Raw genomic sequence first — 15,301 nt, 5'->3', positions numbered from 1 at the left:
GAGAGAGAGAGAGAGAGAGAGAGAGAGAGAGAGAGAGAGAGAGAGGTGGGGATGTTTCCAACCTAGGCAGGCTTGAACTTCTTATACAGAGAATACAGAGAATGACTTTGAACTTCTGGTCCCCTTGCCTCCATCTCCAAGGGATGGGCTTACATGTGTGCACTACCATATCCAGTTTATGGTGTATTAAGATCTAACCCAGGGCTTCATCCACACTCTGCTGCCATCTGAGATACATCCCCAGCCTCCTCTCACATACTTTAAATCGTCTGTTTTACTTTTAATACCCCAGCATCAGAAAATGTAGTAATGTAAATGAAGGAGGTTGTGTTGTAACAGCTCAGAAGGCGGGCAGAGCACCTGAGACAGTGCCACCCATCACTTAGGGACTGGAGGCCCCCATCAGATAGTCATCTCCATGTGCTGAACACACAGGGAGTGAGATTTTCCTGTCAGGAGTTTTAGTAACACTCAAAATTAGGGAGCAAAGTGGACTACCAACACCACTGGGCCAAAATGAAATGGAGAGATGGCTCAGTGGTTAAGAGCACTGCCTGCTCTTCCATAGGTCCTGAGTTCAGTCCCCAGCAGCCACATGGTGGCTCACAACCCATCTGTAATGAGATCTGGTGCCCTCTTGAGGAAGAGACCATGAAACCACTATGGACAAGTTCTCCCAGAACCCCCATATACGGACTGCCCATGCCTGCTTCAGCATTGCTAGGGAATAAGTTTCATTCTTTTTCATTTATAGCAGTATTTGCAACCTTCCTGAGGCTGCAATCCTTTAATACAGTTCCTCATATTGTGGTGACCCCAACCATCAAATTACTTTTGTTGCTGCTTCATAACTATAATTTTGCTACTGTTACACATTGTAATGTAAATATCTATGCTTTCCAATGGTCTTAGTCCATCCCTGTGAAAGGGTTGTTTGACTTCCAAAGAGGTCATGACCCAGGGGTTGAGAACCGCTGCTACTTTAGAGAAAGAGCATTAACTTCTACCTTCTCTCCTTTCTGAAACTGGGAATAGAAGTTAGAGAGGGAGGAGTTGCACGGCTCCACTCACCAGGGGTTGTAGGAGGCGATCTCCACGGACATATGGCCATTGTCTTAGTTACTCTTCCTGTTGCTGTGATAAAATATTGTGATAACTACAGCTTAAGAGAGAAAGAGTGACTGGGGTGGTGGTGGCTCACGCCTTTAGTGCCAGCACCTGAGAGGCAGAGACAGGCAGATCTCTGAGTTCAAGGACAGCCTGGTCTATAGAGTGAGTTCCAGGACAGCCAGAGCTACACAGAGAAACCCTGTCTCAAGAAAACCGAGACAAAGCCGGGCGGTGGCGCACGCCTTTAATTCCAGCACTTGGGAGGCAGAGGCAGGCGGATCTCTGTGAGTTCGAGACCAGCCTGGTCTACAAGAGCTAGTTCCAGGACAGGCTCCAAAACCACAGAGAAACCCTGTCTCGAAAAACCTAAATAAATAAATAAATAAATAAATAAATAAATAAATAAATGCCACAAGTAAGGTCTGGTGTGGTTATTTATGCCTATAACCCTCAAACTTAGGAGTATGAGACAGGAGGATGGCTGAGAGTTCAGCCTAGGCTGCAGAGCAAGACCAGTCTGGGATATGAGTGAGAGTTGTCTCAGAAACAAACAAACAAAACAAACAGCCCCCCCCCCAAACAAAACCTCAGGAATCCCAGGGGAAAATAGACAGAAGAGGTAGGCAGAGCGAGCCTGAGCTGTCTTCTTGGCTGTTTTTTGTTTTTTTCTTTTACCAAGGTCACATTTAGTTGTTTCTAGCTAGACTTCCAGGCCTTGAAACAATGTATGAAAAAGCTGTTTCACAGGCTGTTGCCAGGAGGCTCAGCCAAGGAAAGTCTCTTTTTCATTTTCCATAAGAGATTTAAATTTATCCCTGCCCCCGCAGACCTTGTGTTCCTCCTCTTCTCCTGATGCCTCCACCTCCTGAGGGAGCAGAGTAGTTTGATGGCTGGGGATGGAACCCAGGGCTTGGTGCCTGGCAGGCCAGCCTTTCACAGCTGAGCCACGGCCCTAGTCCTTTGTTCTCTTTTCGATTGCAAACTATTTTTAACATCCAGATTCTATATGTCCTTGAGCTGTGTGTGTGTGTATGCATATGTATGTATCTACACTGTGAGTCCAAGGGATTGAATTCAGGCATCAAGCAGGCTCCTTTACTTGCTGAGCCATCTTGCTGACCTAATCACAAAATATTAAACTTGGAAACACTAAGCATCAATAATAAGTACTTGAGTTTAGGTAGTAACATATGTAACAAAACCATGAAATTTGAGAAGTTCTGCCAGTAAGGTTATATAGGGTATCTTTCATATTTACCCAGCAACCTAAGACAGTGCTAGACCTGAAATTGAATTAAATAGGATACACTACTATCTTGCAATTTATATTGTGTAAGGTGATGGAACCTTGACAGGAAGAAATTAAAAAAGCAAAAGCTTCATCATTCCCTGTTTAGTTAGGACCGGGACCACCACCGGCTTGGCTGTGCCCAAAATCTTTAAGAAGATGTAACAAGCTGGGTTTTAGAACAAGGGCAGTCACAAAAGACAGATGTAGATATTACAGATAATGAGAACCAGGGTGGATCAGAAGCATGTGTTTAATGTTAAAACGCTACCACTGAGCTATCGCTTGCTCTCAGCACAGAATGCTCACAATCACCTGTGCATTTAGAGGTGATTATGCCCCCGCACAAAGTCCTGCGCACACCACAAAACATTGCACTGTCAGGGCCAGAATCAAAAGTGGAGTTGTACAGGACACGGTGCTCTTGCCTTTAATCCCAGCACTTGGAAAACAGAGAGGGCCCATTTCTGTGAGTCAGAGGATTGAGCTCCAGGTCAGTCAAGAATAGACAATGAGATTGTCTCAGCAAACGAAAAAAATTTAAATTAATTGAAACTTTTTTTTTTTGAGACAATTGTGTGTGAGTGTGTGTGTGTAGCCTTGGCTGCACCAGAACTAGCTTTGTAGACCAGGCTGGCCTCGAAATCAAGATCTGCCTGCCTCTGCCTCCTTGAGTGCTGGGACTAAAGATATGCACCCCCACTACTGCCCAGCTAAATGAAAGTCTTATTCTTTCTTTCACTTTGACAGGGTCTCACTATATAGTTCTAGCTGGCCCGAAACTGGCTATGTAGACCAGGTTGGCTCCAACCCTTATCATTCTGCCTGCTTTTGCTTTTCGCATCCTGGAATTAAAGCCACCCCGTCCGGCTTGGAGTTGTCTGATTTCAAAACCGAGACTACGTTCGTGTGTGCGCGCATATTTTATTTTTTAAAGAGGTGTGAGTAGCACTCGTCCCAGTTTCTAAGGGAGGCTATGGAGGGTCACGAATTTGAGGCCAGCGCCTGGCAACATAGCGAGTTCCCGTTTGAAAAAGAAGGAAGTGAGAAAGCATCCCGCCGGGCTAGACTGCAGCTGGAGGTACGGAGCAAACGCGAGGCTGCAAACAGGTCTAGGTGTATCCGCCAAGGCCTAGGAGCGGTGACACATCCCGCCTCGGGAGCTCCAGGTGGCTTTCGGGCTTCCCAGCTGGCTGCTCCACCTCGCTCCGCGGCACACCTGCGCTCCATCACCGGCCAGCCCCGGAGACAGCTTGCCAGGCCGCGCCCTAAGTGCCGAGACACCTGGGACCGGGCCACCGCCCCGCACGCCGGGCTCAGGGCCGGATGCGAGCGCGGCGAGAGGGCGCGCCGGCGCCGGCCGATTCTCATTGGCCTTCTCGGCTGCCAGTCGCCGCTTGCTGGGCGCGGCGGCTGGGCGGGGACTTCCGGCTTGGGAGGAGCGAAGGGCCGAGGGCGGGGCCTCGCGGAGGAGGAAGCAGGCCAAGCCGGGCGGCGGCTCTCCAGGGCGAACCATGGACAGCCAGGGCAGGAAGGTGGTGGTGTGCGACAACGGCACTGGGGTAAGAGCCGACGGGGCGGCCGCGTAGATGTGCGGGGTGCGCGTGCACCCTCGGCTGCGGGGCTGCGCAGCGGGGGCGCGGGCAGGCGCGCGGGCCGGTTCTCGTGGGGACGCCGGCGGGGGCGCGGGCGGTCGGGCGGCTCTCGGGGGCGCGGGCCGGCCCTGAGCCGGTGGCCGGGGAGCAAGGTTGCCCTTAGTGCAGCCCAAGGCAGCGAGGCCGTTCCCCACACGCCCCCGAGCATCCGCCTGCCCCCCGTGTCCCGAGAGCTGTGATCCTGTGTGGGTCTGGGTGGCGGTGGGCCCGGTTCCTGGGTGCCGAGAAGGTCTCCATTTCCGAGCCTCGTCTGTGTTTCATACAAGACCCAGCGGCCTTCCTCTTCCTGTGTAGCTGAAGATGCCGAATGCGAGGCAGGAAACGGGTTCCGCAGAAAAAAAAGGGGAAGTGCTGTCATGCCCTGGGCCGCGGCCCTAGCCCTCGGCTTCCCGTCTGCCCCCAGAGAGTGTGTGGGCTGCCCCTGCCGCCCGTGGTTTTGGGGGACGGTCGGCAGCTCCTGCTTCACCGTTTTCTCTGCATGCAACCTCTCCTAGATCGTCGACTCTTTGGGAAGACTTAGGAGACCTAGGACCTCCCCAGTTAATGTAGTGGGAAGTGGATCAGTCCCTTCCTGTATTTTTTTCTCTTTAAGTGCAGGATACAGACTTAAAGACTCTAAAATTGTCAAAATCAGACTAGATCACTGATTTAAATATTTGCAAGTGATTTCCTTCTATCCCCATTAAAAAGCCTCAAAGCCCCAATTTTGAAGATGAAAATGTTTCTTTTGAATGAATTCTTTAGTGATTTCTGTTTTAGTATTGCAACATTTTGTGACAGTTCTCCTTTGCCACAAATGTGACATACGAATTAAAATAGATTTTCTTGAGTTATCAATTTGGAAGCTAGGTTGTTGAGGGGGGAAAGGACCTGGTATTCACTGCCATTCTTTGACAATTATTGTACCAGCTTCCTTTAAGCTAAGTTAAAATTGGACTAGAATAGGATAAGTATCCTAATAAGGGACACCATCGCTGTGGTGATATCTCAGATTTAGTAGCGGAAAAGTTTTTAAACAAACTCATTTATGTGTGTTCATTACAGATATTTATGTTTACAGACTTCATGTAGGGATACATAAAATGACCTCATTCTTTGAGAGAAAGGATAAAGCAGCGAGGAAAGCTAGATAGTATTCCACCTAGCTTCCAATAAAGCTTCTAAATTATCAGGAGACAAATTTTTTTAAACAGACATGTGTTGTTGCACTATATTTACACTAAACTATAAACACTGAGACTTTCCTAAGAGTCTTATAAAAGTGTTTGTTAAAAAAAAAATACTACTTTAGAACCAAAGAGATGGCTCAGCAGTTAAGAGCACTTGTTCTTGCAGAAGACCCAAGTTTGACTCCCAGCATCTGCATGGCAGCTTACAGCCATCTGTACTTCCAGTTCCAGAGCATCTGATGCCCTCTTTTGGCTTCTGTGGGTACCAGGCACACATGTGGTACATATACAAATAAGACACCTAAAATAGAAGTCTTTAAAATGGTTGTTAAAAAGACTGCAGGGGTGGCATAGTCTTTTAGGCCAGCACTTGGGTGGGAGAGACAGGCAGATCCCCATTTCTACATAGTCAGACTCCCGTCTCGTCGTCATTTTTTTTTTCTCTTAAATCCAATTCTTAGGACACAAAGATCAGTTACTATAGCATAAATGAAAGGAATTAATTCAAACAAAAGGTTTTGTTTTGATATTACTCCTGTAGTTTTATATAAACTATCCATATATTTTGTAGACATTGATGGCTGTGAATGAAATAGCTGTGGTAATCTTATATACTCATATATAGTCCTGGCTTAAATCATGTCACTGTTAGGAAAGTTGTGGTGTTTCTAAAAAATATTTGAGGACTAAGAGCTGCTTAGAGTCTATGTTTTGTTTCCTCTGAAGTCATCTTGGTGCTGTGTATGTAGCAGTGGACAACAAAATACCTTGTCTCAATTAAGGTGAAAGATGAGGACCAATGCCCCATGTCCTCTAATGTCCAATAGCATGCATTCACCTGCACTCTTACATATGAACCCTCATATACATTCATGGACCAGAGACCGAGATGTTAGTTAATAAGGTAGAGTGCTTGCCTGGTGTTGGAGAAACCAGGGGGTCCTTCTCCAGCACTTCACTAACCAAATGTGGCATGTACTTATAATCCCTGAACATGGGAGATGGTTGCAGAAGAATCAATGGTGGCTTCATTTATCTTTTGTATACTTTAGATTTTAAAATGTGGACTATTTAAGAGGTTTTTTTTTTTTTTTTTTAAATGATGCTGGGATTGAACCCAAGGATTTAGACACAGGAGGTAAATGCTCTCTCTGAGGTGTATCCCCCAACCCGGAGAAGTTAAATTAAAAAAAATTAAGATTTGTCATATTTTTGTGTGTATAGGTGTTTTGATTACATGTGGGTGTGTGCATCATATGTGAGCCTGGTACCTGAGGGAATTGGATCCTCTGGTACGGGATGATTGTGAGGCACCGTGTGCATACTGGGAATCAAACCTAGATCCTTTGCAAGATCAAGTGCTCTTAACCACATCGCTCCAGCCCTGAGAGATGTTAGAATTTTCAGTCTCTCTCGCACGCCCGTAATTGGATTCTGGAAGCATAGGTGTGTTCTTTTGACCACATGCTAGATGCTAGACCTGCTCTATTTTCCCGTTACCCACAATGAGACTTTTGTTTCAGTAGCCCAGAGAAAGGAACGTCTTTCTAGAATAGGGCTTCTAAAAGTAGCCATTTAGGCAAAAGTCAGGATACCTCTTTAGCTGTGAATTTTGATTCCTTTCAAATTGAGTCCAAGTTCCTGGTGTTAATATACGTTACCAGACTTCAATATAAACTCACCAACAGTTACTGCATTCGCCAACAAAATGCATATCTCCAAAGTGACTGCCATGTTGTTAGAACAATGCTTAATAAAGTTTAATGGTTGTACTTAGACATTTATAGTGCTAGAAGAATGTTATACTTAAAATTCACATTTGTAGTTGGTTATAATCTATCAGGCTTCTGGTCATTTGTATGTTTAATTCAGGAATATTTTAAGTAAAAACAAAACAAGAACTTGAGTTTCACTTGTGAAAGGCAATGGCCTAATAAGACAACTGTTGGCCTCAAATAAGAATGGCCACTGTGAAGTTAAAATACAAGCACCACCAGTTACTAATAGAAAAAATACAAAATGAACGAGCTCAAATGAGAGTTTAGAAATCCCAGTGAGTGTGATGGAACATGCCTGCAATTCCAGGGCTGGGGTGGAAAGGCAGAAGTATGAGGAATTCAAGACCAGCCTGGGCTGTGTGAGGCCTTGTCTCAAAAGACAAGAAAATCCTGCTGTGGCCACTAAAACAGGAAAATCGCCAATTCAAGGCTAGCCTCGTCTACATAGTGATACCCTGTCTCCAGAGGCCCAGGAATCATTGCACAAGAGGTGGTGGAAGGCAGATCCCGAAGCAGTGGGTCACACAAGAAACAGTACTCCTGACACTGGGACCTCAGCAGTTGTGACAGCACGCGTGAGGCCAGATTCCTGCAGGGAGTCCCGCCCCAGGCAAGGAGTTGTTGGGAATTTTTAGCTGCTGTGGTGGGGAGAGAGTCGGACCATTTTCTCTAATAATGTAGCCCCTGATAAGTCGGCCACATTCCTATGGAAGGCTGTATATCCAAGAATATTTGAACATACTTGCCTTGGTGGGAAAAAAAAAGACAAAGTTGAGTGGGAAGGGTGGGGTGTGGATCTGGGACAGTTGGGGGCAGCAGGGTGAATATGATCAAAACATGTTGCTAGAATTCTCAAAAAACTAATAAAATATTTAAAAATAAATGTTTTTGAACCTTTTTTTTATTGTTTTTAGAGGCAGGGTTTCTCTGTGTTGCCTTGGTTGTCCTGGAGCTTGCTCTGTAGACCAGGCTGGCCTTAAACTCACAAAGGTCTGCCTGCCTCTGCCTTCTGAGAGCTGGGATTAAAGGCATGTGTCATACTGCCCGGCTTTGAATCTTTTTTATTTAAGGAAATAGTTGCTTTGATATCAAATGTAGGCAGGTCTTTTGTTCATTTTGCCTTAAGGAACATTGTACTTCTTACTATTTGATGACTCAGTAGGAAGTAGAGAGCCTGCTCAAACCACAGTGCTACAAGGAAGAAGCTATATATGGTAAAATCTGCTTCTTAAACACCACCTGTGCACATATAACTGCTGAAACTGATGGACATGCAGGAGCAATGGCAGTGACTAAAATGACACCAAGAGAGGTAGCACAGAAAGAATATCTTCCTTGTATTTTGAAAATTTTTTTTGAGTTTAGCTTGCCTATTTTATGTTGCTGAATTGGATTGTTTTGATATTGTTGAAGCCTAATGCATTTAGATTTGAAATAATGTGAAATTTTAGTATGTTTTTTACTGTTCTATAAGGAATTCATACCTTATAGAAATGCTGGCACTGGATTCTAAGACAGCATCTGCTTCCACCAAGCTACTGTTTAGTCAGGTTAAGAGTAAGTAGATGCTATTCGTGTTTGTTGTTGAACGAAGGATCTGGGCTGGCCTCCAGTTTACCATGTAACTGAGACAACCTTGAACTTCTGATCCTCCACCTCCACCTCTCATGTGCCACCATACTTGGTTTATGGGTGTTGGAAAACGAACCCAAGGCTTAGTGCATGATAGGTGAGCACTCTATGAGCTACATTCCCATCCCCAGCAGTAGTTTCTTATTAAGTACTTACTTTTTCCCCTATTATAGTAGCTTTAATTTGAAGTTAATTTTCTTCCTCCCCTCTTCCCTTCTGCTTTTCTTCCTACTCCTGTTTTTGGTAAAGTAGTGACAGTAGCTTATGATTGTTTCTGTGGCTTCAGGATCTCAATTTTTGTCTTCTGGGCTACTTGGAAAATGTTTTTCCACTTAAAATATACTCAGGAACTTTAAGGGCCCTTGAACTGATTAGCAGGTGAAGGTATTTGTTGCCAAGCCTGAGATTGATTCCTGAGACGTACATAGAGAAGGGGAACAATGTACTAGGGAACTTAGTGTGTACACACACAGTTTTTAAATTGCAGTTTAAATTTTTAAGAAATTGTTATTATTTTACAATTTATGTTTATGGGTGTCACTGGCATGCCTGACGCCCATGGAGGCCAGAAGAGATCTCCTAGAACTAGAGTTACAGACATGGGAATTGAACCCTAGTCCTCTAGGAAAAGCAGCTAGTGCTTTTTTTCTTTAGCTGCATTTATTTTATGCTATACATTTTGTTTCTTCTGGGATATTGCTTTCTGTGCACCCTCCTCTTCTGGCAGTGGAAAAGTGTGTTCCTTCTCTGTAGAGATCATCTCCATGTGAGGGGTTAATTGGTGTGAGCTCTGCAGCTGGTGCTTAACTCCAGTCCCTAAAAGAATTTTAAGATATGAGCTACCCATTTGCACAATTATAATCTGAAGACATGGATGTGACCTTTACTTTGCTGTTGTGTATATGTGTGAATGGCAGGGAGATCCGTCAACCTTAGCAGTCTCCTCCCTGTACCAGAATTTACCCCTTAGCAGGGTTCCCTTCCCCCTTAAACTTAGGATTTCTCACATGACAAAGTTACTTATTTACATTTGTTACAAACTTAAAGATTAGCCTTCTGTTCGTACTTTTTTCTTTGACAGCACTGGCATTCTAACCCACTGCCTTGTGCACACTAAGCAAGCACTGTACCATTGAGCTATATATATTTCTAACCAACTTCTAATTTTCTTAGACTATTTTTACCCAGACAAGTGAGCATTTCATCCTGGTTAATGGGTACTTTTGACTTGCCTATTGTTGGTATCTGTTAGTTTTTTTTTTTTTTTCTGTTGTTTTGATTATCCTCATTAAACCATTTTGGCCTTGAACTAAGATCTTACTCCTCAGAGTGCTGCCTTTCAAGGCCTACACCTCTTTGTCTGGCTTTTTTTTTNTTTTTTTTGGTTTTTCGAGACAGGGTTTCTCTGTAGCTTTAGAGGTTGTCCTGGAACTAGCTCTTGTAGACCAGGCTGGCCTCGAACTCACAGAGATTCACCTACCTCTGCCTCCCGAGTGCTGGGATTAAAGGCGTGTGCCACCACCGCCCGGCTTGTCTGGCTTTCTTTAAGATTAAACATAAGATTTTTGTATTTAAATAGTATTTAGTTTTGTATATTCAGAATGTATGTGGAAATTATGACAGTAGGCTGGTGATGACAGACTTTATACTGAAATTTGTATATGGAAGGGATATGAGTTTATTTTCTCTGAATTTTTGTATTATTTCAGTGTAGTTATCAGGTAAGATGGATTTTGACTCGAACATAGAAATGTAATGATCTAGGAGAAGAATGTGAGATTTTGCACGCATGAACGCCCGTGCACACGCACACCCACCCACCCATGGGTAGGGTGAGGTGATAACTCAAGTTGGCCCTTGAACTTGCAGTCTTTCTGGGAGAAGAATGAGATTTCACACACACACACACACACACACACACACACACATTGTGGGACCATGAACTAGTGTTACTGAATTCTGCTTAACATTCCTTGGGGATTGAACGTATACTCTCAGTTTCACTTCTCGGCCTCTGTCAGATGACCAAGTAGGGTTCTGATGACATATGCCTTCAAAGGTAACCCAAGAGGAATCGTATTTTTATTTAAGACAAAAGGCTCTCTATGGGGGGGCTGGAGAGATGGTTCAGAGGTTAAGAGCACTGACTGCTCTTCCAGAGGTCCTGAGTTCAATTCCCAGCAACCACATGGTGGCTCACAACCATCTGAAATGAGATCTGGTGCCCTCTTCTGGCCTGCAGGCGTATACACAGAATATTGTACACATAATAAATAAATATTTAAAAAAAAGGCTCCCTATGAATAAAGCTTTGCTTGGCTTGGCATTCACTATATAGCTCAGGCTGGCCTGAGACTCATGGCTCTCTTAAGTGCTGGGATTACAAACATTGTGCCAGGCCTCCCTAGCCTTATTCCCTAGGGAACCCTAGGTGAGTGCACTCAGTTTATTACTGTGAGCCTCAGCTTATATGGGTTGTGTCATTGCGTGATGTGGGGGTACCTCCAGCCAATGAGAGACAGCCAACCCCTCTCTCTGGCTGGAGGGGCGGCTACCTAGATTTTGCTGTTTCACCCCCCTTGGTGACAATCTTTCAAACTGAGCCAGACTTTTATCTGTCCTACAGGCCTCTAGGTACAGGCCCTGAGATAGTTTTGGCCAAACACCATTACACCAACTTGAACAATAATATGCTTTAGAAATGTGTAGCTAGATCTAGAGAATGCCCGACAGTGAAAGAACTAGGATTAAACTTTGTGAGTGTGGACATTTTTCATGATTACTTTTAGTCACTTTAAATCATAATTTTAACATTTTTGTAAGGTTCTGTTTAAAAAGACAAAATTCTGGATAGCAGAATGTCCTAGGGAAGCTATTTATAATTTAATGGGATTAATCATTTCCAAAAGGGCTTCTGTAGAGACAGTGAAGATGTTCATATATTGGCAGGATTGATGTCCGCTTACATTACAGGTTTGTGGAGGTCAGAGGACCACATGCATGAATCAGTTCTTCCTTCCACCTTGTGCACCCCAGGAATTAAACTCAGGTCTTTGGCAAATGCCCTCACCCACTGAACCATCTTTGGGCCAGGACATTGATATTTTCTAGCCATCTTTGGAAAAGAAAACTCTTACATTCTGCTGGTGGGAATGTAGATTAGTCGAGCCACTGGTAGGTCTCTGTGAGTTCAAGGCCAGCTTTGCCTACAGAGTGAGTTCCAGGACAGAGAAACCCTGTTTTGAAAAAACAAACCCAAAAGGACTAAACTGTTAAATGACAGTAACTCTTGGTATTCACCCTAAAGTCAGCGTCCCACAGATAACTAACTATATTAATTGCTGCACTATTCATAATAGTCAACAAATGATAAAACATTCCTTATAATCTGTCAGAATTTGAGCTCTAAAGAATGAAATTACATCATTTGCAGGAAAATGGATACAACCAGAGATCATACTAAGTGAATAAGTCAGACTTGGAAGATAAATACCATGTTTGTCATTTGTAGATCATAGTTTTTTTTTGTAATAGATACACAAATAATTTTTTTTAACATGTCATGAGAATAGAAGTGAAACTGAGCCAACAGAGGAGAGGACACTAACAGGAGGAAGGAAAAGGGGAGGGGATGGAACGAGAGTGGTTAAAGTACATGGTATACTCATGCGACGTGTTTGTAAACCCATTATATACATCGAATATGAACCAATAAAATATTTCCTGTTTATCTTTACACTTTCTTTTGTTTGCTTGAGTTAAGAGTGGCATGTTGGACTTGAAAATAATCTTGCCTCAACTTTCTAGGTGCAAGTGTATGTCGCCAGTCTTGGCTTTCTGTCCACCTTTGTGCTGTTACTATCAATGTATGACTTTCAAGAAGTGTTTTTCACCTTATGCCCTGATGCCACAGAACAACAGACTGTGTAGGGAATGAATTCACCCCATCTCCCTCTTCTTTCACACACACACACACACACACACACACACACACTTGTTCATAGGTAGCATAATATTTGTGCATGACCTTAGTCTATTATCTAACTCAATGTAATCATAGTTGTTTTATGGTTTTGAGCCAGGGTCTCATTGTAGTTCAAACTGGCCTCAAATTTCATGTTAAGTTTGGCCAGCTAAGACTGGCCTTGAATTCCTAGCCTTCTATCACCTCCAAGTATGAGGATTACAGGAGTGTATCATCGATGCACAGTCCTAATACAACTTGAGTGATAAATGAGTAGTTGTTTTCTAGTGTTTAGGGAGTAATGGTAAGGTGAGAGGTGTTTTTAGATATGATTTAAACATTTTTATTAAGTTTATTTGTGAATGGAGGGGCATGCACATGCCACAGCCTATGTGTAGACTTCAAAGGACAGTGATGTGGGAATTGATTCTCTTTCCACAGTGGGAATTGATTCTCTTTCCACAGTGTGGGTCCTGAAGATTGAACCCAGGTGGTTGTCAGGTTGGGCAACCAGTGCTTGACCTCCTAAGATATCATATTGGCCTGGCTGCACATATTTTGATCTATGATTAGTTGAGCTTCAAATATTTTGATCTATGAAGTTGAGTTCATGGATAGGGAACTCACCAGTTGTATTTGTATTTTTAAATAATCATAATCTCATGCTTGAAAATGAACAGTTCTTTTAATATTTACCAGCCAGTTAATGTGTACCTCTTACCTGTCAAACTCTGTTGTAGGCATTCTCAGTAAATCCAAAAATTCTTGTAGTTTAGCATTCATTGGACATAGACCTTACTAATGTTGTGAAGACTTTGACAGTATTTCCTTTCTTTTTTACTTACTTATTTTCTGTGTATTGGTGTTTTGCCTGCATGTATGTTTGTGAGGGTGTCAGAATTTGGAGTTACAGACAGTTGTGATTTGCCATGTGGGTGCTGGGAATTGAGCCCAAGTCCTCTGGAAGAGCTGTCAGTGCTCTTAATTGCTGAGCCATCTCCAGCCCCCAGTATTACCTTTCTTCATACAATATCTTCCTGTGTATTTGTTATTTTTCCGGTCATTGGACCAGCACCTCATCAATGTAACTTAAAAGAGGAAGCACCTATTTTGGCTCATAGTTCAGAAGGTAATTCTGCCCATTCTGTATTCTGTCAGGTAATTCTGTCCGGGAAGGCATGATGGCAGGATTAGTTCATGTTTATTGTAGATGGAATATGAGGTGCTTGCTCACATTTTGGTAGACCAGGAAATGGGGGGGGGGGAGAGAGATGGCCAGAAGTGGGTCTGAGCTCTAACTGCTAAGACCTGCCTCTCATAACCCATTTCCTTCCTAGGTTCTACCTTAAAGAGTACATGTCTACCTAAAAACAGCACCTCCAGCTGGAGACCAAGTGTTCAACCACATGAGCCTGTAGAGGGATTCCGTCCTCAAACCATAACATTCTCCTAGCCTGAAAGTTTTACTTGTGTCTTTTCCTCTCAATGTCTGCTCATTTTCAGTCTTTTTTTTTTTTTTTTCTCCCTTGAGACAGGGTTTCTCTGTGTCTTGGTGTCCTGGAAACTCGCTCTGTAGGCTGGCCTTGAACTCACAGATCTGCCTGCCTCTGCCTCCCAAGTGCTGGGATTAAAAGCGTGAGCCACCACAGTCTGGCCCATTTTCAATTTCCTGAGCCCTGGATGACTTGGAGATTGCTATGCTGACCAGGGTGGCCTTGAACTTGTAGTAGTTCCAGTAGTTCCCTGTCTCTGCTTCCTTTGTACTTAGATTGTAGGCATGCACTGCCATACCTTGGTGCAATATATGCTCTTGAAAAATATATCGAGGGCTGTAGCTCAGAGGTGGAGCATATTTGCCTAACATGTCTAAGGTCTTATATCTCAAAAAACGAGAAAGAAGCTGGGTAGTGGTGGCGACACATACCTTTAATCTCAGCACTTGGGAGGAAGAGGCCAACCTGGTCTAGAGTGAGTTCCAGGACAGGCTCCAAAGGAACACAGAAAGACCCTCTTGAGAAACCATGTCAATTTTATATGTGAAAATCACGTTAGTCCATATATCATTTGATTTTTTTCATTTTTGGAAAATGGGGTTGCTTAAATGAATGGATATTTAAAAGTCTGGTTTTGGGCTGGAGATGTGGCTCAGTGGTCAGAACACATGCCTAGAGCTAGAGAGATAGCTCAGCAGCTAAGAGCATTGCCTGCTCTTCCAGAGGTCCTGAGTTCAATTCCCAGCAACCACATGGTGGCTCACAACCATCTGTAATAAGATCTGGCCTGCAGACAGATATACATGCAGGCAGAACACAGAATAAATAAATAAATTAAAATACACACACACACGAGACCCTCTGTTCTATCCCCAGCACTTCAAGAAAGTAAAACAAATCAACATTTTAGGAGTTAGAGAAATGGCTCAGCAGTTAAAAAAAAAAAAAAACTCTGGTTGCTTTCCCAGAGGACCCAGGTTCAATTCCCAGCACCCACACAGCAGCTCACAACAACTGTCCAGGGGATTTGATACAGACACATAGTCATCAAGACACTAGTGCATGTGGAATAAAAATAAATAACTTTTTTTTTTTAAAAAAAAAAAGCCTGGTTTCAAATCAAAGATACTTTTGTTGTTTATTTTATTTTTGTTTTTTTGAGACAGGGTTTCTCTTGTGTAGTCCTTACTGTCCTGGAACTCATTTTGTAGA

The 15,301-nt window shown here is 43.5% G+C and overlaps 1 protein-coding gene across 1 annotated transcript in view; it reads left to right on the top strand.

Annotated features, from left to right (window-relative positions):
- The first annotated feature begins 3,878 nt into the window (after positions 1–3,878).
- Actr2 (actin related protein 2) overlaps positions 3,879–15,301 on the top strand; it is a 22,303-nt gene continuing 10,880 nt past the window's right edge. The window contains exon 1 of the mRNA XM_050140875.1: positions 3,879–3,960. Within this exon, the coding sequence (XP_049996832.1) occupies positions 3,913–3,960 (48 nt within the window). The 5' untranslated portion in view covers positions 3,879–3,912. The remainder of the gene's footprint in view (positions 3,961–15,301) is intronic.

Source organism: Alexandromys fortis, unplaced genomic scaffold (assembly GCF_014885135.2).
Source record: "Alexandromys fortis isolate MF-2015 unplaced genomic scaffold, M_Fortis_MF-2015_v1.1 scaffold_7, whole genome shotgun sequence".
NCBI classification, from domain to species: domain Eukaryota; kingdom Metazoa; phylum Chordata; class Mammalia; order Rodentia; family Cricetidae; genus Alexandromys; species Alexandromys fortis.
Note: the sequence above shows the minus strand (reverse complement) of the source record. Positions and strands in the feature narration are given on the sequence as shown.